The 25352-nt window shown below is 38.0% G+C and overlaps 1 protein-coding gene across 1 annotated transcript in view; it reads left to right on the top strand.

The window, feature by feature from the left end:
• The window catches only part of VPS36 (vacuolar protein sorting 36 homolog), a 35076-nt gene extending 13943 nt beyond the window's left edge, over window positions 1-21133 (top strand). Inside the window, exons 4-14 of the mRNA XM_049778809.1 lie at window positions 1832-1946; window positions 3561-3650; window positions 4606-4692; window positions 12411-12443; window positions 12563-12640; window positions 14391-14525; window positions 16397-16462; window positions 18254-18318; window positions 18872-18956; window positions 20337-20413; window positions 20500-21133. Of these exons, the coding sequence (XP_049634766.1) occupies window positions 1832-1946; window positions 3561-3650; window positions 4606-4692; window positions 12411-12443; window positions 12563-12640; window positions 14391-14525; window positions 16397-16462; window positions 18254-18318; window positions 18872-18956; window positions 20337-20413; window positions 20500-20593 (925 nt within the window). The 3' untranslated portion in view covers window positions 20594-21133. The remainder of the gene's footprint in view (window positions 1-1831; window positions 1947-3560; window positions 3651-4605; window positions 4693-12410; window positions 12444-12562; window positions 12641-14390; window positions 14526-16396; window positions 16463-18253; window positions 18319-18871; window positions 18957-20336; window positions 20414-20499) is intronic.
• Window positions 21134-25352: the final 4219 nt, after the last annotated feature.

Here is a 25352-nt window from a genome sequence, read left to right as displayed (position 1 = left end):
GTACCTGGAAGTTTCATGGACTTGGTATCTCTTCTGAGATTAGTTGTGAAGCTGAATTATTTTACATGGCAGAGGTTGTGGGATGTGGATGTGTCTAAATTAAAAACAAAAACACAACCAAAAAAACCTGTTATTTGTGCAGTTTGTGTGTGTGTGTGTGTGTGTGTGTGTATGTGTGTGTGTGTGTGTGTGTGTGTGTGTGTGTGCAGTTCTTATGCCCAAGACACCAGAGTCAAAGGCAGGAAAACCCTTCAAAGTGTTTTCAATTTTATAAGTTCTGCCATTTATATAGGCCCCTTCTTTCTGATGAATGGTCTCAAAGCTATAAATTTTCCTCTTAGAACGACTGAGATATGATTCTACTTACAGTGTTTATTTGCTCAACTTACTGGATAATGTTCACTACAGGGAAATAGATAAAGTCTCTTTACAAGGCCAGTGTTAGTTCACTAACCCAGAGCATTTATTACACTAAGAAGGCCTTGACACTTGCTTCATTTTTACATGGTAATTGGACCAACATACATATGGAAAGTAATTTGAAGAGTAGGTGAATCTATAGTCATAAAGAAAACCCTATACACTAGGAAGAGTTAAATGTTTGGTTTTGCTAATTTTAATAGGTTATATATTAGGTAAGTTGGGGGAAAACATAACTGAAAAATACAGGTTTTTTTTTTATAGTGTAGAACTTTAGACATAGCATTATCGTATTTTGTGTTCACAGAGCAGCAACATTTTAAGAATTGTTTTTGCTATTCATAATCTTTCTAGATCATACTGTTGATAGAGTGGCATTTTCCAAAAAGACACTACAGAATTTTTGTTTTGGGTAGGGATTTAATAATTTGTCAGCTGGCCAGTTTTACACTGATAAGTTTTCACAATTTGTTTTTAAATAAGTAAGGAAGTATGCTTTAGCAGAATTATTGGCCCTCTGCTAACTTTTGACTCTATAGATGGAAAACCCAACCCATTAATTAAAATAAAATCATAGGCACCTTAAATTTTGCAAAGTATTTTGAACTTACCTTTGAAAATCACATTTTTTAATTTATAGATTATCTAACTTGAGTTTATTGGTTTGTAGCTTAGGTGTTGATACTTTTAAAAGTTCATTAATACTGAGTTAAGGAATAGGGAGATAGCTCAAAGGACTGAGAAATTGAGTTTATGTTTTGCAATCAGGAGACTCAGGTTCAATTCCTAGCACTGCATGATTCCCCTGAGCACTGCTAGGAATATCCAACAAGCAATGAGGTGGTAATAGCCTCCTCTTATACCACTGGATGCCCAGGTTCAAATACAAAACACAGGGGGTGAATATATATATATATATATATATATATATATATATATATATATATATATATATATATATATATATATGTATGTATGTATGTATGTATAATGTATATATGTAGGCAGGGTGTTTACTTCTTGGTATCCTATATGATTCTCCCAAGCTTGCCAGGAGTAATTCCAGTTTTTGTCTTGTGGCCCCAAAACAAAAACACAAAAATAACAGAAAAACCTAAATTAATACAACTTTAAAAGGATTTTTTTGGTTGGTTTGTTTTTGGTTTTGGGCCACACCCAGTGACACTCGGGTTACTTCTGGCTATGCGCTCAGAAATTGTTCCTGGCTCCAGGGGACCATATGGGACTCTGAGAATCGAACCCAAGTACATCCTGAGCGGCCGCGTGCAAGGCAAACGCCCTACTGCTGTGCTACTGCTTCAGCCCCTTAAAAGGATTTTTTTGGATGTTTATTTCTACATGAATTAAAAACTTTCTGAAGGCAGTAAAATGTTATATTCACTTTCCTTAGTGCCAAAATAGTGGTTCATCTTCACCCAGCTCCTCCTCACAAGGAACCAGGTCCATTCCAGAGAAGCAGAAACTCCTACATCAAACTATCTTTCAAAGAGCATGGCCAGATTGAGGTAAGCTTTCATATGAATAAAATTGGGCTGGAAAATATATTTGTGTGTTAATATGATGAGGACAATATTGTACAACATATTGAGTTTTACTTTTTTTTTAAACAATAGAAACTATATGGGGGCTAGAGCAATAGCACAGCAGGGAGGGCATTTGCCTTGCATGAGGCCAACCCAGGACTGACCTGGGTTTGATCCTCAGCATCCCATATGATCCCCCAGTGTCTGCCAGGAGCTATTCCTGAGCACAGAGCCAGGAACAACCCCTGAGCACTGCTAGGTGTGGCCTCCCTGCCCCCCCCCCAAGAAAATCCCAACTATATGTACTTAAGGATTAATAAAGAATATAAATTGTTTTTCTTTTTGTTTGTTTGTTTTTTAGGTTTTAGGCCACACTCAGCAGCGCTCAGGGGTTACTCTTGGCTCTGTGCTCAGTAATCGCTCCTAATAGGCTCAGTGGATCTGGGTTTTCAGGATCCGAACCCAGGTCTGTCCAGAGTCAGCCATGTACAAGGCAAATGCCCTACCACTGTGCTATCTCTCTGGCCCCCAGGATTAATGAAGAATATTAAATTTAAGTTTCTATGAAATAGAAAGCAGGATGGTGTGATCACAAGGAAAAAACAGAAGCTGGAAATCTACTAAATATATTAATACTAGTAGACTACTGCTAAAGTTTTCCATAATATATTTTAATCTAGTTGACAGAGAGCATAGTGCTGTGGAATATTAAGCTACTTCATACCTGAAAGCTCATTAGCTTTAATTCTGGCTATCTGTCTTGATTATTTTCATGCAAATCTAGTCATTTAAATACTTAATAGTATATATTTATATATACAATTGATAAATTGTATGTTTGATTTTTGGTGAGTGAAGGATTTGTGCTACACCCAGTAAAATTCTTGGGGTCTATTCCCAACTATGGTGGCATTGCCCTGGTGATGCTCAGGAGACCATATGTGGTGCCAAGATCAAACCCTGGCCTCCTACATGCATCCAGGCCTTTGAGCATTTTATCTAGCCCTGTATATTTATCTTTAAGACCTTAATAAATAGGTATTTCTCTGCCTATCAATAATATAAATGATTTGTTCTTTTTTCCTACAGCACTTCAAGTGCCCCTTAGTTCATAGAAAACAAATATAAAGGACTAATTGAAGTATTCTCACAGTAGTTTGAAAATATAGTTGAATTGTGTGTATGTGTATGTGTGTGCGCACATGTATGTATAGCAATGTTTATCTAGACCAGTTATTCTCTACTTTCTTCAAGGGTAATTGTTTTATATTTTTTCTTGGTACTGCATCTATTTCCCTATAGACTAAAAACAATCTGCATATAGAAAGGATTGTTTAAAGTAAGCCTATTTATTTCATTGTCACTCATCTGTTGACAATAGCTCGTTTTACATAGGTCAGTTCCTTCTTTATTCTTTTTTGTGCTTTCTGAAGTTGATCTAAGAAAAGAACTTCCTTTGGTTGCCTTTGATGTCTCTGAATGATAGACATCAGTTGTATTCAATAGGACAGATCTTTCAGCTGAAGTGCTAAATAATAATTTGTCTCAGGATAATACAATCTGACCAATTAGTTAAAGTATATATGTGCATAACAGTTTTACAGGCGTTTGTCAGAGGAGATGACACAGAGAAGATGGGAAAATATTCCAGTTTCCCAATCACTGCAAACAAGAGGAGGTTCCCAGGTATTTTAAAAAACATTTTTTTCTTTTTTAATTTTTCCCACTTCTCCTCCATTTTTGCTACCTGAAGCTAGAAGGCCATACATGCTTGGGTAGAGGGCTCACAGATCGGTGGCTGCAGTGCTCACTGGATAAGACACACTTAAGTTTCAGGACTTTCACATTCTTGTCTGTGCACCAGCCATTAGACACTGGGGTGTGTCATCAGAGCCCCTGGGAATTTAGCCCTTAACTCATTGCCTCAGTCTTACTAAATTCATGCCTTGAGCCCCTCAGCTGTCCCCTGGGTCCTTTAAACTATTCCTTAAAATTTAGTATTCTCAGCTCTGTATATGGATCTTTATTACAGAAAATACTTCATTATGGAACTTGCCAAAAAAATAATATGATTTTTTAGTGTTTGTGGACAGTAAATAAATTAAGTGACATTTATTTGAATAACAAAATAAATGACTGTTAACCAGAGTAATTCTGGGGGCAATAGAAATTATATCTCATTCCATTCATTAGTGTCGCATTTGAGAGAATAGACAATACCTAAGGGTAATGTTTTCCAGGCCAGACTACATTAACCATCTGCTATGGACAAAAACTCAAATGTGTAAAAATGACAGCTGCCAAGAACCATAAATTTAGTTGCAACTTTTTGCACATTTGAGACCTTATGAAATAATTTATCCATGAAAAATAATTTGCCAAAGAACAAAACTGAATGGGAAATTTGATTCACATATAAAATACAGAGTAAAATATACCAATGATTTATGTTCAGTTCTTTATGAGGAATTGAATTTGTGGCCAAAAATGGACATGTTTTGGAAGGAAAGTAGATCTAATTGTATGAGGTGTTTCTATGGTTCTTTGTAGGTCGTTTTCCGTCACTGAAAACATAATGTGGTAGTTCAAAAGATTGTATCCTTCATATTTGTATATTTTACTTTCTTCATTTGTTTTTCAGCCAGGAAGAATAAGGGCTGTAGGAATTGTTGGTATTGAAAGAAAACTAGAAGAAAAGAGAAAAGAAACTGACAAAAACATTTCTGAGGTAACCTTTACACTACAGTTCTGATTAGCTGTCTTTTTCAGTCATTCTTCATTTTGTGTGTGTGTGTGTGTGTGTGTGTGTGTGTGTGTGTGTGTGTGTGTGTGTGTGTGTGAACAGCTCTGATACATTCTTGTCTATATGTATTTAGTTTGTATATATGTATTTAGATTCATTCCTGACCTTGGATCCCACTTTATCACAGTGTATTATTTTTCTTTTGGTTTCTAAGATTTTATTTAGGGTTTTTGTGTTATTATTAATCAGGGAGATATGTCTGAAAGTTCTTTTTTGTTTGTTTTGAGTTCACACCCAGAAATGCTGAGGATTTACTTCTGCAGGCTTGGAGAACCCTAGGGTATGCTGGGAATTGAACCCAGGTCAACTGCATGCAAAGCAAATACACTATCTGCTGTACTGTCACTCCAGTCCTGAAATTCTCTTTTCTTTTAGCTTTAGTATAATGTTAACTTTATAGGTATTGGGAAGGATTCAGTATCATTGATACTTTGGAAGAACTTAAGGAGTAAAGGCTCTAAGTCTTCTTTGAAGTTTTGATAGAACTCACCAGTCGTCCCATCTGGACCAAGACTATTTTCTTGGAAGGTTATTAATTACTATTTTTATTTATTGCTGTTATTGGCCTGTTCAGGCTTTTTGCTTCCTCCTTGTTCATATCTGAAGATTATATTAGACGGAGAATCTGTCCCTTTTTCCCCTAGTTTCTCTAGTTTCAGAGCATAAAGTTGGTCATAGTAACCTTTCTTAATATTTTTAATTTCTGAGGGATCTGTTATAATTTTTTCTTTCGTTTTTGATTTAATTTATTTGGATATTTTCTTTTTTTTTCCCTCATGAATCTAGGTAAAGGTTTGTCTATCTTGTTTATTTATTTATTTTGGTTTGGGGGCCACACCCAGTGACGCTCAGGGGTTACTCCTGGCTATGTGCTCAGAGATTGCTCCAGGCTTGGGGGATCATATGGGACGCCTGGGGATCGAACTATGGTCCATCCTAGGTTAGCACATGCAAGGCATATGCCCTACCTACCTCTTTTGCCACCACTCTGACCCCTTGTTTATTTTTTTTTTTTGTTTTTTTTTTGTTTTTTTTTGTTTTTGGGCCACACCCTGTGACGCTCAGGAGTTACTCCTGGCTATGCGCTCAGAAGTTGCTCCTGGCTTCTTGGGGGACCATATGGGACGCCGGGGGATCGAACCGCGGTCCGTCCTAGGCTAGCGCAGGCAAGGCAGGCACCTTACCTCCAGCGCCACCGCCCGGCCCCCCTTGTTTATTTTTTTTAAGAGCCAACTTCTAGTTTCATTGATACTTTGTAGTGCTTTCTTGTTTCTATATTTGTGATTTCTGCTCTAGTTTTTAATATTTCCCTCTTTATACTACTTTTTAGTTTCACTTGTTCTTTAGATTTTTGAGCTGTTTTAGTTGTTAAGTTGAACTTCTTTCTAAATGTAGGTCTGCATTGCTATAAATTTCCCTTTTAATACTGCTATTTCTATGTCTGAGGGATTCTGATAGCTTGTATCTTTGTTCTCATTAATTTCAAGGAATTTTTATTTCTTCCTTGATTTCCTCTTTAAGCCAGTGTTTTATTTATTTTCAAGTTTTGGAAGTTTCCCATTTTCTTTTTGTGGTTATTTTCTACTTTTATGGCATCATGAGAATATTTGCATGATTTCTATATTTTTAAATTAATGTATGTTTGAGTTATGTCCTAGTAACTGGTCTGTTCTCGAGAACATCTTGTGTGCACGAGAGAAGAATGTGTATTTAGCTTTCTGTGAGTAGAGAGCCCTGTATATGCCCAATAATCCTAGTTCTTACAGCTGTTCATTTAGGGCTCTTGTCTCTTTATCAGTATTCTTACTGGCTAATCAGTCTATTTAGTGGTGAAATTGAATCAGTCTATCTAGTGGGGTATTAAAGTCTCCTACTACTATTGTGTTTCTTACAATATGTTTCTTTAGGCTTCCTAAGTGGAAGCTTGTTTTCTTTGTTTGTTTTTTTGTTTTTGTTTTTGTTTTTTGTTGCTTTTGTGCCACACCCAGCAGTGCTCCTGGCTCTTCATTCAGGGATCACTTCTGGTGGTGCTCCTAAGACCAAATGGGGTACCAGGGATTGAACCTGGCTTGGTTGTGTGCAAAGTCAAGCACCTTCCCCATTCTAGTATCTCTTTGGCCCCCTTTAGTAGAAGCTTTATGAACTTCTATAACCATTAAATGTTGTAAAAATGTTGATATGAATGAATACTTTTTGATATGTTGTTCCCTTAACCAATAGTTTTGGGGCTATTCCTGGTGTTGCTCTGATCTTGTGGTTCATCCTGATGGAGTTCATGAGATGCTGGAGATTGAACATGACCTCCTGCATAAAAAATCATGTACTTCATCCTACTGAGCTAGCCCTCTGGTCCAGGATTTTTTTAAAGTGCTTACTGAGGTAAAATTTTGACTGATCTTGGGCATGTTTTCATTGTATATGTTGTTTTGTCCCTTGTTTTCTTATCATAACTCAGTATAGGATTTGACTGAGTTTGCTGGAGTTAATTATAAAAACATTTAATTAAAGACTCGTTGTTCACAGAATTATTGATTGTTGAGTTTTAGGCATATATTTCAACACCAATCCCAACACCAGTGTCAACTCCCATCATTAGTACCCTCATACTTCATCATCCTCCATCCAATACCCTGTGGCTGGCACATTAAGAGTTCAGTATTTTCAGTTTAGGTCTCATGTTTTCAGTGTTGTTGAGTCTGTGCTTTGGATAGATAGTGGAGCTAATATATATATTTTAAATTATTGTCACTAGGGGCTGGTGAGGTGGTGCTAGAGGTAAGGTCTGCCTTGCAAGCTCTAGCCAAGGAAGGACCGCGGTTCGATCCCCTGGCGTCCCATATGGTCCCCCCAAGCCAGGGGTAATTTCTGAGCGCTTGGCCAGGAGTAACCCCTGAGCATCAAATGGATGTGGCCGAAAAACCAAAAAAAAAAAAAATTATTGTCACTAGTGTTTGTGGTCCCAGGAGTCAAGCCAAGGGTAGCTATCTACTATTGGAGTCAACTGCAAATTGTCATGGGGAATTTGTATTTCTTTCATTTTTTTCTTTTTTGGTTTTTGGGTCACACCCTGAAGTGCTCAGGGGTTACTCCTGACTCTGCGCTCAGAAATTGCCCCTGGCAGGCTCAGGGGACCATATGGGATGCCACCGTCCATCTGCATGCAAGGCAAACACCATACTGCTGTGCTATCTCTCCGGCCCTGGGGAATTTGTATTTCTGATCTTTGCCAAGAAATCCTAATTCCAGTTGACTCTTGGATCACAGCTCCCCCTTCTGCTTTCTTCATGCTGTGTTAGAAGGCTCACTTTTGGATTCCTTTCTTAGTAGTTTCTCCCCAGTCTGGAGGTGATTCAGTTTCAAGACTGCCTCAGTCCTCATTGGGGTCTCCTCCTACTCCCCCCTTACTGGCATGGGCAAAACTGCCCTGTGTTAGAGGTTGCCCTAATGTAGATGGCTCTGTCCACTTTCACAAGAACTCCTGTTGGCTCACGGGGGTTCTCTTATTCTGCATTTATTGGTCCCACTGTCGCTTTCCTTTTCTCTAGCTTAAAGTTTGATATTTTACATCAAGGTCTTGTGGTTCTACCTCATGATGTGTCTTGGGGTCTTTGTGATTATCATGTTCCTTAGATTCATAGTATGTTATCCATGGGTTTTGGTTTTGAGATCTAGTAGCCTATCTAGGTTTAGAGATTAAAAATACCCTCGATTTCCATATGCCTTCAGCATGTTAACAATAGTGGGTTCTTACTCCTAGAGAAGTCATCCTTTCAGACCCAGAGACAAGACTTAGAGCTCAGATCTTCTGATTCTCAGATAGGGTGTCATTTACTGTTTCTTAACCATCCAGCTGCCCAGAAGTGTTGTTGCTCTTCAATGACTTTTTTTTGGTTTTGGTCTGGGTTACTCTTGGCTCTGCACTCAGAAGTCGCTCCCGACAGGCTTGGGGGATCATATGGGATGCCAGGAATTGAACCAGAGTCTGTCTGGGGTTGGCTGCATGCAAGGCAAATGCCCTACCACTGTGCTATTGCTTTGGCCCCTCAGTGACTTTTTTTTGAAGTGGAGAGTATGGTATTTTGAGTCATACCTGACAGTGCTCAGGGCTACTCCTGACTTTATGCTCAGAGAGTTATTCCAGGTGGTACTCTGATTGCTGTATGTAGAACCAGGGTCACACACCTGCTAGGCAAGCTCATTAACCTCTGTACTATCCATCCAGCCCCTCTGTCAGTGACTTTTATTGTCATCCTTTCTTTGTGATATTTTCAGAGTTGGGAGCTGATGTGTTATTAACCTTCTTTTCTGATTGTGACCAGACTAATGATTTCAGGTAGATTAGGTAATTAAGTCTAACCTGTGTAATTCTTACACAGGTCACTGATTTATTTGACACATGGACCTTACTTCCTATTCTGTGTGAGCCCTGATTAAAGCTGCAGACACTATGATGATTCTTCAACATAAACAGGCATAGAGGCTTTATCTCTATAGAGCAATAAAGGCCACATTAGGAGAAAATAGGGGCTTCAAGAGAAGTATAAAACATAGGTCTCTATTGGGCCCAGGGATGCCTTGTTAGCCAAGAGATGAACTCCAAAGTCGAAAAGAGGAGCTGGTACTAGGAGACGATCAGACGGGACTCAGAGGATTCCAGGTGGAGAGATGCAGGAAATACCAGAACAGGATCTTGTATATTGGAATAGCATGTACAAGAATATTGGGCATTTAAGAATATAGTATTCGGACTGAAGAAAGAGAGTCCAGCAGGAAGGGTGCTTGCCTTTCACTCAGCTGACCCCGGTTCAGTCTTCCACACCCCATACGGTAGAGTAGAGTAGGAGTAGAGTCAGAGTACTGCCAGGTTTGGTTTTCATTACTGAGCTAATAACCAAAGTAGTGATTGAACATGTATCAGAAATAGTACTGTGAGGGGCCAGAGTGATAGCATAGCAATAGGGCATTTGCCTTGCATGCAGCTGACCTGGGATGGACCCAGGTCTTCTCCTCGGTATCCATATGATCCCCTGAGTCCGCCAGGGGGGATTTCTGAGCACATAGCTAGGAGTAACCCCTGAGTGCTGCCAGGTGTGGCCCAGAAACTTAAAAAAAAAAAAAAAAAAGGAAAAAGAAGGACTGGAGAAATAGCATGGAGGTAAGGCATTTGCCTTTCATGCAGAAGGACAGTGGTTCAAATCCCGGAATTCCATATGGTCCCTTGCGCCTGCCAGGGGCGATTTCTGAGCATAGAGCCAGGAAGTAACCCCAGAGTGCTGCCGGGTGTGACCCAAAAAGCAAAGAAAAAAAAAAGGAAAAAGAAACAGTGTTGTGAATTAGCTTAAGAGGATACCCCATCATTTAAAAATAGATGCTCTTTTTCTCAGAACTGAAAGGAAAAATATTGCTTGTGGATGAGACATAGGCATAGAAGGTCCTTATGAAGTGGCAGATATTAAGGATAGAATGGAATTGTATGTTATATATTACTTTAATTTTTATTGTAGGTAATTTCTCCACCCATGTTATAGACAGGTAGCTTCTTCCAAATTTTATAATAAAAGTAGAAATAAGATTGAGGAAGTTTCTGTTTGAGTTTCAGAATAACTTAAAATATTTTATAGGTTAGGGGCCAGTGTAGTAGCACAGTCATAGGGTGTTTGCCTTGCAAGTAGCTAACCCAGGACCAACAGTGGTTCTAATCCCGGTATGCCGTATGGTCCCCTGAGTCAGCCAGGAGTAACCCCTGAGCACCGCCAATGTGGCCCCAAAACAAAACAAAACAAAACAAAACAAAAAATTTATAGGTTAATCTTTTTAAAATAAATTTTTGACTACACCCATCAGTGCTCAAGGCTTACTTCTGGTTTTGTTCTCAGGGATCACTCCTGGTAGGACTTAGAGGATTGAACCTGTATTCAATGGGGTATCATGGAATGAACCTGTCATACCTACTGTACTTGCTCCTAACCCTATAGGTTAATCTTTTAAAGAATTACAAGAATTTTGTTAACTATAAGCAGTAAGATCTCATGTAGATCACATTACTTATAGTATAGCTTATTGTGAAAATATTGACACAGTAAGTAAAGTGATCTATCATAAAATTCATCATATAAAATTGGTTGTTCTTTGTATAGGTTAAGGGGGGGGATCTATTTGTATATTCAGAGTGAAAATCTAAGCTTGCAGAGAGTTTTATTTTTGAAAACCAGGTTGGAGTGTGATTTGCCCTTCACACCCTCAATGTTAGGATTATTTAGTTTCAGAGCTGGTGCCCAGAGTTTCCCACAAAAGGTTTCCTGCATTTGCTGACTGTTGCTGATAAGAATCCAGCATACAAGCCTTTTGTTTATCTGAGGAAATTCCTGTTAGGTGTGTGTACATTCCCCTTTGTTTTCAATATTGGCCTTGGTGAGTCGGCCATAAGAAACTTCCACAACATTCTATTCATTTAACAAAATTCTTTTGCAGATGGGGGCTCCTTTCCTGCATGTAAATTAAATGGGCATGTATCAAGCTTGCTAACCACAACTCTATGTGGCTCGACTATGCTTTATTATATTTAAAAAAAAATATCATCTTAGCTATCAGATCATCTGTACTAAAACTATCTTTTTAGTAACTGAAATGGCTTGTTATAAATATGTTTCTGTTTGAAGAAGTTCTTCAGTGCTGTAAATAAAACTTTTTTTTGCCACACCCAATAGTGCTCAGGGCTTACTGCTGGCTCTGCATTCAATGATCACTTTTGAGTACTCAGGGATCAAATGGGATGCCAGAGATTGAACCTGGTTGACCGCGTTCGAGGCACATGCCTTACTCACTGTATTATTGCTCTAGCCACATGTAAAGGAAAGTTTCAAGAGATTTTAATTTCAGTACATTCTAGTGGCATTTAGATGTATTTCTTTTGTGACATCCACGAGAGCCAAATCTACCAATTTAGTGGTTTACTATTCAGAGGCTGAAGTCTCTTTTCAGTGGATCACACCTGACATTAAAGCCACATTATTGTCCTTGAAAAAGCACATCTCGGGCCTGGAGAGATAGCACAGCGGCGTTTGCCTTGCAAGCAGCCGATCCAGGACCAAAGGTGGTTGGTTCAAATCCCGGTGTCCCATATAGTCCCCCGTGCCTGCCAGGAGCTATTTCTGAGCAGACAGCCAGGAGTAACCCCTGAGCAATGCCGGGTGTGGCCCAAAAACCAAAAAATAAAAAAAAAAAAAGCACATCTCACAGTTGTGGCAATTGCCAGATTGAACCAGGAAAACTCTGCATGCTTTTGAGACTTGCTCTCTCATCAGGAGATGGTTTTAGGTTAAATCAGCAAAAAAATTTCTTACTATGTGAAATTAGTAACTGTATATAAAGAATCTTTTCTGAACTTGCTTTACCTTTTCCTTTATCAGTATAATTTGTTGGGAACAAAACGTTTTACTGAGTAGTTTGTTATGTAAAAGTTGGGTTTTTAAAAATTATTAATTAAGGTGAGTTATTACTTGCATTTTACATAGATATGTTGAGATTTGTAAGAAAATTTTATAAATTTATATAATAGGGAAGAAAATAGGTACTTTATTGCTTTAAAGCTTCTAACTATTTCTACTTCAACAGAAACTCATTTTTTTTTTGTTTTTTTTCAGGCATTTGAAGACCTCAGCAAGTTAATGGTCAAGGTATTAAAATTAAGTACTTACAACACTTATTAAAATTAGACCAATTGTGATAGGTGTAGAACTATTTTGTTAGATACTTTGGAGACATTCTCTTCTACATTTTATTGTCTTCTCAACAGGCTAAGGAAATGGTGGAATTATCAAAATCAATTGCTAATAAGATTAAAGACAAACAAGGTGACATCACAGAAGATGAGGTAAATAGGTTTTTTTTTAATTTTAAATTAACTGGTTAAGAATAATAAATTAACGAGTTGGTTTTGCAGCACTTGAGCCACACCCACAGACCCAATAGGTTGGGTTTTAAAGTAATTGAAGCTAGATGTCACAAATAACTTGACGATGTTTTGATGATTTATCACTGTGCTTGCTTTTTTGGTTTATCTTCTGATTTACATTTGCTTGAACCATCCTGAATTCCCAGTCATGGCACTCACTTTGGATTAAGATCCCTGCAGGGAGCTCTCTGTTCTTTGCCCTGAGTGGACTACAGCTGCTACAAATCCTACCCACTGCTTTAGCTTCTACATTTACTACATGATGCTTCTAGGGACAAAGAGCACTGGGTTGAACCCTCTTTCTCACCAGCCTGTGCCCCTGCAGGTGGCCAGGCCCATCTTCCCAGCCATTACCTGCTGGCTAATATCTGCCTCTACAATGTCTCTTCTTGGCCACACCACCTGTCTCTAACCAACCAGGCCTCTTGGATAAGGCCAGCAGAAGCACAGAGCCAGCTCTCATTGGCATACAGAACATTTGAGAATCATAATGATATCAATGTTTAAAACCACAAGAAACAACTGCTTCCTTTTTCTGTACCTCTTAGTGCTGTAGCCTAAATGCTCTCAGTCATCCTGGGGCAGAGTCCCCTCAGCCCAACCCTGATCCAAACTCCATCTCTGTCCTTGTTGGGACAGCAGGAGCATCTCCTTGACTCCTGGTGGACACTCACACAAACAGTTTAATCTGTATAGGAGCCCAGATTTGGAAGTTTCATGAGCAAGCTTGGAAAGGTGCAGTGTGCTTTCCCCATGTCATAGCAGGGACAGATGTTCAGGTTCTTGTCCAGAAGCAGTTAGAAAGCAAGGGACCAAAGAGCAAATGGCCAAATTCATAAGAAAGGAAGAAGGGAAAGGAAGGCTGGGGAGCCCCAAATTTTATAAGAGGTCTTCTAAAGGAGGATGGGGCCAGCGCGGTGACGCTAGAGGTGTCTGCCTTGCCAGCGCTAGCCTAGGACGAACCGTGGTTTGATCCCCCGGCATCCCATATGATCCCCCAAGCCAGGAGCGACTTCTGAGAGCATAGCCAGGAGTAACCCCAGAGTGTTACCAGATGTGACCCCCCCCCCCAAAAAAAAAGAGGTCTTCTAAAGGAGAATTCCTTGGTGTGCTTTTTTGATAGAGTATTTTAATTTCTTTTAGAGTTTTGGGATTTGAAGATAAAAGTAGTAAAGAAAAGGTCTATCATAAACACTATTATTTCAAATAGTAAAGAATAATACAGTCCTTTTCTCGGAGCGTAAAAAACTGATTTAAATGTAGACGGAATGACCATTTTGTTCATACTCACAAGGTTGATGTATTTAATGAAATTTATCTACGTTCTGATCACAGCTATTTTGCCTTCAGAGTTTTCTGTCATCTCATTTGTTTGGCATTAGACACAACATAATGGTTATCTAATCTTTTTCTCATACCAAACCAGTGAAGTAAATGGAGTATGAGATAATCAGGATAGGTGAAGGTATAATAGAAATTAAACTTTTGCCTGCAGGGAGCTAGTAGGAATGTAATATTAGTTTATAATATTGAAACATAATAGGAAAAAGTGAGCAGACATAGAAATAATTGAGTAAAGTTGAATTTATGAATGAAAGATTTCAAATGTTGGAGTGGGGAAACTAATTCTGCATAGTTTCTTTTTGTGTCTTTTCTCATTTTATTATAGACCATCAGGTTTAAATCCTATTTGCTGAGCATGGGAATAGCAAACCCAGTTACCAGGGAGACCTATGGCTCAGGTACACAGTACCATATGCAGCTGGCCAAGCAACTGGTTGGCATATTGCAGGCACCTTTAGAGGTAAGAACTAAACCCTACCTGGTCATTTTGAAGTTGTGTGAAATTATTTCCAGGTCAACAGAAAGATTAACATGAGTATAATTCTTTTCATCTTATGATTACTACTTAAGCAACATGTTACTTTTTCATTTAGAAATTCAAATTAATTCAGTATACTTTTTTTTATTTTGGTTTTTGGATCACACCTGATGGTGCTCTGGAGTTACTCCTGGCTCTGTGCTCAGAAGTCTCTCCTGGCAGGCTTGAAGGACCATATGGAATGCCGTGATTCGAACCGGGACTCCTCCTGTGTTGGCCCAATGCAAGGCAAATGCCTTACCACTATGCTATTGCTCTGGCCCCAGTACACATTTGTCAACAACTTTATAATTGTTTCTAATTTTCATTCATTTATATGTTACTAAAGAAGATTATTTTAAATTAAACACCATGGTTACAGGGTTGTTCACAATACAGGTTTTTTCCCACAAATACAGTTGTTTATGATTAATTTGCAGTCACAGTTTATAACAACTTTCACCAGTATGCATTTCCCGCCACCATTGCATCAGTTTCCTCTCACCCTCCCCAATACCCTTTTCCCTCCCACCCACCATCTCCTGCCTACCTCTGAGGCAGACATTCATTTTACTTCTCTCTCTCTCTCCCCCCCCCCTCTCTCCTTCTCTTGCTCTCTCCCCCTTCTTTTTGTGACATCGTAGTTTGTACTACTGCAAATGAAGGTGTGCCATGAATGTCCTTTACATAGACCTTCTCAACTCTAACTGTACTCTCCGCTCTTTGTGGCAAGCTACCTATCATGGAATGGTCCTCCTGATTTTCATCTCTGTTGTCTCTGGATATCATCACTACTCTGTCTTTTATTTTCTTTATAACCCAGTGATGAGTGAGATTATTCTATGTTTTTCCCTCTCCTGACTCATTTCGCTCAGCATAATACTCTTTATGTCCATCCATGTGTAAGCAAAATTCATAACTTTATTTTTTTTTCTAAAGGTTGCATAGTATCCATGTGTAGTTGTATTAGAGTTTCTTTAGCCACTCATCTCTTGTCAGACACATTTCAGAAATTACTTTACATGTTAATATTTCAGTAATATTGATAATGATACCTTTAAATATAATTATAATCCCATTTTACTCTACAATATTTAAAATAAAATTTAAAATATGAAATAGTTGTCACATTTTCTCTTTTTGGGGGGAATCACACCCAGAAGAACTGGGGTGAGGGAGTATTCCCAGAGAGTGTGGTGTTTAGACGGCTAAGTGGTTCCAGGAATTGACCTGATCCTGCAGCATGTAAAGTCCATCTCCCTGACCCTCCCATTTTTCCTCTTACAGTTGATTTGTTCAAGTCAAGAGACATTACAGTAAATCTATTCATGAAGTATTTTATGATTTTCTTTTGAATTCCATTGGTTTCCGCTTCTAGTTCTTTTTCTTGCCCTAACCCGAAATAGAGGGAACCATGCATTTCGTTCAGGATGTCTACAGCAGCCATTCACTTGTTTTTGTGTGTTATTAGCAGCACTTGTTCGGCATCATCTAAATTGCTGTTTCATTTCAGTTTGTGAAAAGATAATATTCTTATTTGATTATATACTTGTTTTATTTTAAATATGAGAAACCTGAACATTTAGTTAGTTACACTTTTTGAAAATCTGTCTAGAACTTCTGCTTTTATTTAAATGAATATTGTAATACATTCTAATACTGGATTTTATATCTCCTATCCCATTTAAGTAGATTCCCTCACATGTATCTGAATCCCATTTTTTTTAAGGTTCTTGAGAAATTTTATGAGTTCTGTTGCTGTGAATTGCCAACTGTGATAATGGCAACACGACTTTTGTTTTCTATTTCAACAGGAACGAGGGGGAATAATGTCACTCACAGAGGTGTATTGTTTAGTCAACCGAGCCCGAGGAATGGAAGTAAGACTCAGTAGTTCAATAACAGTTTAAACAAATATATTCTCTTTAATGCAGTACTGTTTTCCTATATCATCAAGAATACATGAAGATGGGTTGGGACTATGAAAACTTTGAGAGCAGAGGACAGTGAGCAGAGGACTACTCTGGGGGTCATGGAGAAATGTTGTTCTCTGTTTTTTTCCAGTGCTTTGCTGGACACCTGGAGCCATGCAGCTTCTCTGAGACTCATTTTCTTTCTTATTTTGAGGGGCCAGACCCAACAATGCTTAGGGGACACTCCTGGTGGAGCTCAGGAGAACCTATTGGGTCCTGGGGGTTGAATTCAAGTCAACCATGTGCAAGGCAGGAGCCCTATCTGGTGTACTATCTCTCTGGCCATTTTTTTTTTAATTAAAACAAAACTTTTAAATATAGCCATGGATTGATTGAACCCTGTTTTGTCTGTCTTTGTTTTGGGAGCCTCCTTATCAGTGTGTAGGAACCAAGGATGTGTTGCTCAGGCCCTTAGGCCTGGGCTGAGTGGTACCTTTTGGTCCTAATGTTCTCTCTGTATAGTGCTGAGCAAGATTGTATGTTGTGCCCTTTGCTTGTGAGTTCATTATTGAGCTGGGCTGGACATCCAACCTCCTGCATGCAAGAGCTGCCCTACTCCTCTGACCCTGAATTCAGAGATGCTATTCTTCAACTCTCCATTCACCTCACTATCGTAGTCCTCCCACTGTTTGCACATTTCTAGATACTGTACCCTAGTAGACAAGTTGTTTTGGGGTGTCAGGAGTTTTTCCTATGCAAATGATTCACACTTGTTTCTCTTCCTTCACCCCAGGTCAGCCAGTTAAGCTCTGCTTGGTTCTTATTCAAATCATGACATGAGTGAGTGCTTATCCACTCTGCCACCTCACTTTATCCTATCAGGAACATTAGCCCATTCCAGAGTTAAATGGGGGTTGAGGAAATAGTGGCTTACAGAAATTAAGACTATGATGAGACTATACTTGCAGGCTGTGATTTGATAGGGATTTGTACCAGCCCTAGCTTAGCTTGGCTCTGAGATTTTTCTATGTGATTTAGAGCTCTGCTTGTTGCATTCACACTGGGCAGGGTTTTTTTTTGGCTGCACTGCTGTGCTCCAGATGGGTAGCCATTAGCCAACTGCATCAAGTTTGTGCATCTGATACATCACTCAGATTGAAAAGATCCTGCAAATGTACATTACATACCAGACTTCAAAGTCTTGATTACCAAGTACAGAAATGTTAACTATATCAGTAAGAATGCTTATTTTTATAATAGGGCTGGAGCGATAGTATAGCTGGTAAGGCATTTGCCTAGCACATGTCTGACCGAGATTTGATCCCTGGTATCCCATATGTTCCCCAAACATTGTCAGGTGTGATCTCTAAGTGCAGAACCAGGAGTAAGCTTTGGGTACCACCAGGTGTAGCCCCCAAAAGAAGGGAAAAAAGCTTTTTGTGTTGATCATGTCTATTTTTATTTAATAAGTCATATAAAATTTTCATTAAAGTTAGTTTCATCTTTTTTTTTTAAAATATTGGCAACCGGAAAATGTAAAAATTGCCCATATGCCTTGCATTATATTTCTATGGGATAGCATGGCTTAGTGAATAAAGCTTTTGCTTCTTTGTTAATTCTTTTTCGCCTCAGTGATTAAGCTTCAAATCCTTGATGACTGATACCTTGTAAATGTTCTCATTCATTGTAGTGAGCATTATAATTATATAGCCTCACTCTGTTTTGCAGTGTGTACTCAATTTCATTTTTCCCTATTAGTTGCTCTCACCCGAAGACTTAGTGAATGCATGCAAGATGCTGGAAGCACTGAAATTGCCTCTCAGGTAAAAAGAACCTCTTTGTCAGGCTGATTGTAAAGAATAGCTACAAAAGCCCTGCCAGGTTTGTCCTGCATGGTGAGCCAGAATATCATCCTCTTGACATGATATTCTTAGGAACAAAAATTTTGTTAGGCCACATGATCTTTTGTCATCCTGACCTCTCCACTCCACTGAGAACCCTACTTTACTCTAGGGAGCTAATGGCCCCACTATTACCTACTTGGGCACATCATGAGGTCAAAAGAACCAGCTCCCTTTCCTTTAAGCATTTGTGAGACTCAGCACTGCAAATATCCAGCTGTGAATTACAGGTTCCCCATACCCATAGCCAGTCCTATTTTATGTAGTATGATGGATTTGAGGTCATTATTTATGATCTGTCTTCAAGTGATTTTTTTAAAGTTATGCTATGATTCCTTATAGTCCTTATGTTGTAAATATTTTGTGTTGATTCTGTTTTTGCCCTCAAACTTAAAAGAAAGTAAAAAAATATTTGTGCCTCCTGCAGCAGGAGATCCGGGATATTCAGTTTTGTTTTCTCACCTGGCTTTTTTAGGCTCCGAGTTTTTGACAGTGGTGTCATGGTAATTGAGCTGCAGTCCCACAAGGAAGAGGAAATGGTGGCCTCAGCCTTAGAGACAGTATGTGAACCTGATTTCCTCCCGTTATTAGGAATTGCCATGAAGACCTGAATGCTTAGTAACTTGAGAAACAGGATTTCCTTTTGAATATCACTTAACTAAGAAGTAATGTTAAACAATTTGTTAAATTCTTTGCGAAAACAATTGGTTATATTGTTAAAACAATTTGTTATGAACAAAAAATATGAGTCAAGGTTATACTTTAACAACATTTTGAAATGACATTTATCAGAGGAAATAGAATTAGTGAAATGCTTGCTTTTTATGTGGCTACTAATGTCAAGGAAAGAATTTTAATTTTGTTGATTAAAATGTGACTCACTATTGAACTTCTTTCAAAAACTGCTAAGCAGCAATTTAAACTTTATGCTATAATTTTCTTCAAAAAATATGTAAAGCAACTGTAGTTTGAAGCTATTTAGTCTTTCTTACACATGCAGACTATAATTGGTCCATGGTTGAAATTTCACACTGATGTAGACAGATTTTACTGGCCAAACTGCCGATCTTACTCATTAGGATACTTAAGGTATTGCTTTCAATAATGAAACCTATATAATTTAAATAACTCATAAATTCACTATTTAAATTATGAAATAATGAAATGTGTCTGCACCACATATATTTAAATACTTTTAAAATTTTTCTATTTTAATCATTGGTTTACAGAATTCTTTATCATATAGTTATTTCTGGCATTCAGTGTTATAACACCAGTCCCACCATAAGTGTAACATTGTCTTCATCATTTTTCCCAGTTTCCAAACCTACCTCATAATTTAAACAATGCAAACACATACAAAACACACACATGGTTTCTGTCTGGAGGATACAACTCCATTTAACAAATTAATATTTGATCCTATTCTATATTTGTTCTGACACCTTCAGCTTTTATAAAATTCATGTTAGTGAAAAAGATTTAGTTCTACAGTAAAAATTCTTTGTGTTTTAGTAGAAAATTGAATAATTTCTTGAGTACACTGGGTTCTTCCTACATTTGTACCTATTACACTTTTTTTTAAATATAATTTTTATTTTGATCATAGTGGCTTACATATTGTTGACAATAATATTTTAGGTACATATTTACATAAAATCAGGGGGGATTTCCATCATCAATTTGTCCTCCCTACACTTCCGTTTTTCTCCTACCTCCCATATGCTCTTCCCTCACCCCCAGGGCTGCCAGAATATGTGGTCCCCTCTGTACCTAGCCTATACTATTTAGTAGTCTTGCACCTGTTTGGTCCTGGTGCCTCCCTTATTTCCCCCTCTAACTGGGGGGCAGGACTAGCTAGTTCAAGTTACGTGAACCTTACACTTTTATATGTATGTATGTATACATACATAATTTTTATTTTGCTCTATGTTTGTTAGGTTTCAGAAAAGGGATCGCTAACATCAGAAGAATTTGCTAAGCTTGTAGGAATGTCTGTCCTCTTGGCAAAAGAAAGGTAAGTGTGGCCCTTGCTTTTTACTATAATTTATTTTTGTGTATCTGGATGAATATATAATTGTGGCTTTCCCTCTCAATTCTCAGGTTACTTCTTGCAGAGAAGATGGGCCATCTTTGCCGAGATGATTCTGTGGAAGGCTTGCGGTTTTATCCAAATTTATTTATGACACAAAGTTAAGGATTTTTTTAAGTACTTCTTGCCTTCTTGTAGCATGTAGAATTTATATGACATTGAGCTAAGAGTAAACCCTGATAAACTGAGAATTTAATGGAACATTGCACTATAAAATTTCTCTTTAAATAGGAAGTTTATTTGGAATATAGGAAATTACAGAAAAATGAATGCCTATATGAATTTTAATCACATTAGAGTTGTAGAAGACATTCAAGAGTTTAGCTTGAAATATGGATTTTTAAGTTAATCCTCAACTCTGAGCATTTCATAAAGAAGGGATTTTATTCAGGAGACAAGCTTGAATAATTTAAGTCCTGATTTTGGTGTGACCAATTTATGGAATTTTAAAAATGTCTCTGCATTTAATGTTTCCATTTCAGAGGGTTTTCATAAAGCAAGTGATACCTGGAATAGTTAACTTCACACATTGGAACAGAACATGGAACCTCAGTATGCCAGTGAGGTGCCTTCTACAGGCATGTTCTGCTTGTCATCAACATGTCTGTAAGAGACGATTAAAGCACCTTAAAAAAAGGAAAGATTTGGGGCATTTGCCGATCTAAGTTTGGTCCTCAGCATCCCATATTTTGCACCATCAGAAGTGATTCCTAATTGCAGAGCCAGGAGTAATCCATGAGCAACATGGATCACCATGTGGTTCAAAAACAAAACACAGCAAAAAAAGATTTTTGACTCAAACACGCATATATGAATATATGAACATATATATGAATAGACTCATGTTTCTAGTGGTTTTATAGCTGATGTTTAAAAACTTAAGATATATGATTTTGTTTTTAAAATGCTAGAAATTTGAGAAATGAATTAAATTGACATGCCCAGGGATGGTATTACAAATTTGGGGAGTAGAGCAGTTTAAGAATTCCCAAGGAATTATCCATGTAGAAGTGTCAGGAGAACCTCCCATTGACTTAACAGGAATTTTGGTGTTCCTTTATCTTGAAACCAGTGGATGAAGAATAAACAGTAGAAGTTCTTTTTCTTCTAAGGAGAATCAAAACTGAATGGAATTTTTTTGCATAATTCTTTCTGTCATCTTCCAGCAATATTTGTTCCTTTGCCCCATATATTAAGAAGTTGTATGGAGAAACTGTGTTAATTGAAAGTTTTACTGAGATAACAAAACCTGACTGTAGTGGATTTAATTGCTTACATTTTAAAGTGGATAAATAGCCTGATTTTATCTATTACTGCTGTACTGCATGCAGTATATTGTGATTTACTCAAAATTAAGCACCTCATAGAGACAAGATATTCCTCTTCTGAGGTTGAGTTAGAAGGAGAAGGTAGTACTGATTTGGGGCCATGCATTCAATAGAATCTGTATTGAAAGAACCTTTGGCCCCAAAAAGGGGATATCCAGATTCCTACTTGGATCCCTTTGGCACTCCCAGGGATTAAGGTGCCTGAGGCTACATTACAGACTTCCCTTGACTTTGGGGAAGTGGCAGGAGTCCTCTGCTGCAGCCCCAGGGAATCCCTCCAAATGCAGCTAGAGCCATTCTCTGATCCCTGTCAGTTTAGGGAGAAGTGCCTGTCAATTTAGCATCCTATTGGGGCATAGGGATGCTATGGCTGAAGCATTTTATAGTCTTTCTATTCAAATCTGTCACTGACATTTTGGTGACACATTCTAGTTCCCCCCAGTGCTCAGCCACAGGCTTGTTTACTTTGCGGCAAGTACCATTTCTAGCTGACAAGGTCTTTCAGGTCATTGTGTAAACTTGATTTTGTGTCAGTCTTCTACCCAGGTTACGCTCACTCTGATAAATTTGTACACATATGCATACACTGCACACACACACACACACACACACACACACACACACATACACATCCCTATGTGTCTCATGTGACTTATTTTTTTTTTTTAAATTACACAGATAAATTATAATCTCACCATTTGTATGTAGTTACAAGTAAAATTAAACACTGTATCTAGATTTAATGGTTTGGGATTATTACAGAAAACCTCCACATAGTTCAACATTTATTTATATTGGTGTGGCAATAGGTGAACAAAAATAGAGCATTCTGAATGGTAGAATATAGAATGAATAAGTCTTTTTTAGCTGGTATCTTACTAACCTCTTGAATCTGGATGTATGTACTCATCAGTTCTAAGATCTCAGCAGAATCACCTAGTTCCTTGGAATCCTGATGATTCTTAGGTTGTTCCTCTGGAGTTTATTCCAAAGTTCTCTCATCTTCTGTTTATTTTGAGGCTACAGGCTGATAGAGGTTTTCTGAATCTGATCTTAGAGCTCAGTGATCGTCCTCAGCTGCTTTTACTTTGCTGCTAAGACCTGCCAAATTCTTTCATTCTGCCATTTCTGCTGTCCTGTCTCTTCTGTTTTATTGGTTATCTGTACCATTGTTTCTTTCAGCTCATTAAACATCCTCAACATTTCCTCTCTAAATTTCTTTTCTAAGATGATAAATAGCTGGTAAGTGTTGGTAAAGTTTTCAGTGCCACACTCTCCACTCACTTAATATGGTGGGTTCTGCTTTGCTTTCCCTTTATAGCTGTTGCAGGTCTGTGAACTTAATGCTGGACTACAGCTGTGCTTGTTTTGTGTTATGGAGGGCAGAAATATTGCACAGTCACTTTCGGGAGGCCCAAATGGTGGTCCTCTCACTCTGGGAGGCTACTCTGCTGGGTACCTGGTGCTTTGGGGACTTTCACCTGGAGTGTTAGCAGGTTTGAGTCTGGAGTCATAGAGTTTCAGGCAGGCGCTAACACTTGTTCATCCCATTCTTTTCTCAGAAACAGGTTTCTGAAGCAGAGCTGAGGGGGATAAAGGGAATAGTCATGAAAGGACTGGCATGGCTTCTTCCTAAGTCTTAGAGTCTCATATCCAGATTTATTAGCTTTCGGCTTCCTCCTATCCCATTTCCAGATCAGAAGCTCTTCCTTTAGCCTCACTATGAACTTCAGTAAACATCCCACATGGACTCAAGAACAGGCTGAAACCAATCCAGGTGGTGATTCTCCTGTAGAATGAGAAGAAAGAAAAGTGACATATGATTATGATCTGTACATGTCACACACTAAACAACAGATATGACTAATTTTATTTTTTAGTGGATATTCTCCATTTTTTCCTGATCTCTCCAAATATATATATTTTTTTATCCTTTTTGTTGTTGTTGTTGAATAACATATTATTTTGGTCCTCCATGGACAAAGGTTATATATATTTAAACACATAAAACCAATCAGGTCCTAAGTGCAAAAACATTCTCTTTTGGTGCTTATCACTGATAGTGATTTTTGGTTTTCCTATCTTTCTTCTTAGAAGCATAAATCTATTTACAGTAATAGAATATTTCTAATCACATACTGTCAAAATTGATTTACATTGATAAGTGTTTCCTGGGTTAAATGTAGTTAATATGTAGAAGATAAAATTATTATAAAATTAAAATGTGGGGCCGGCGAGGTGGCACTAGAGGTTAGGTGTCTGCCTTGCAAGTGCTAACCAAGGAAAGATCGCGACCGCAGTTCTATCCCCCGGCGTCCAATATGGTCCCCCCAAACCAGGGGCAATTTCTGAGCACTTAGCCAGGAGTAACCCCTGAGCATCAAATAGGTGTGGCCTGAAAAAAACAAAAACAAAATACACAAAATTAAAATGTGTTTTTACATAACTTATTGTTCTTTTAAAATGCTGTTTGAAAAGTATGTGAAATGTAAATTTTAGTATATGCCAATTCATTGATTTTTCTCTTGATTTTCTCAAGAGCTGATTATAATATTTATGGCTGTCAATTTTTACTATATCGTGTTGTTCTTAAAAGAATAGGAAATGAATTGTTTTCTGTTTCTAATGCCTGATATGAATTCCAGTGTTGATTTACTAGGCGTATTCACTTGTCTGTGTAATCTCTTATTCCCTGTTTATCACACTAATATGACCAGTTCCTTCTCATGCTTATATATATTCAATGGTTCTCCTTTGCCCAGTAGTTTAAGGCTTTTCATTTTGGTACAGCATAGTCCCAATTTATCTACTATTTACATTTTAGGGTCTGCAAATGAGCATATTTGAAATGATAAAATCTCTACTAGATAATAAAGATCTATATATAGTCATGAGTAGAATTCCCAAAGAATATTAAATAGCATGAGTTTTGTATGACTAAAATAAGTACAATATAAAAACCTATATATCTAGAACAGGCTTTTCTATATCAATAAACTATTTAAACATATGTATCAATGAGTATGATTGAGTTTATATAAGTTTATTGCTAATCCTGGCAATGATAGACCTAGTGAAGTGTGAGCCCTAGTAGCAAGAGTTGCCATTTACATTGAATTTATTCATTTATATATTATCAGAGCCCGGCATATATCAAGAAATATTTATGGGCTGGAGTGGTGGCACTAGAGGTAAGGCGTCGGCCTTGCAAGTGCTAGCCTAGGATGGTCTGTGGTTTAATCCCCCAGCATCCCATATGGTCCCCCAAGCCAGGAGCGATTTCTGAGCACATAGCCAGGAGTAACCCCTGAGCATCAATGGGTGTGGCCCAGAAAACCCCCCAAAAATATTTACAGAATGAATGGACTCTGATATGTATGTCTATGTATAATTTGACTCTATTTGATCCTATTTGATCTGCTATTTAATTTTAAAAACACTTGACTTTTATATAAATTGACCTAGTATAATAAACTTTTGGGCCATTGGAGGACTAGAAGAAAAGAGTAAGATATAATTCTTTTTTATGAAGTTAG

Source organism: Suncus etruscus, chromosome 8 (assembly GCF_024139225.1).
Source record: "Suncus etruscus isolate mSunEtr1 chromosome 8, mSunEtr1.pri.cur, whole genome shotgun sequence".
Classification (NCBI taxonomy): domain Eukaryota; kingdom Metazoa; phylum Chordata; class Mammalia; order Eulipotyphla; family Soricidae; genus Suncus; species Suncus etruscus.
Note: the sequence above shows the minus strand (reverse complement) of the source record. Positions and strands in the feature narration are given on the sequence as shown.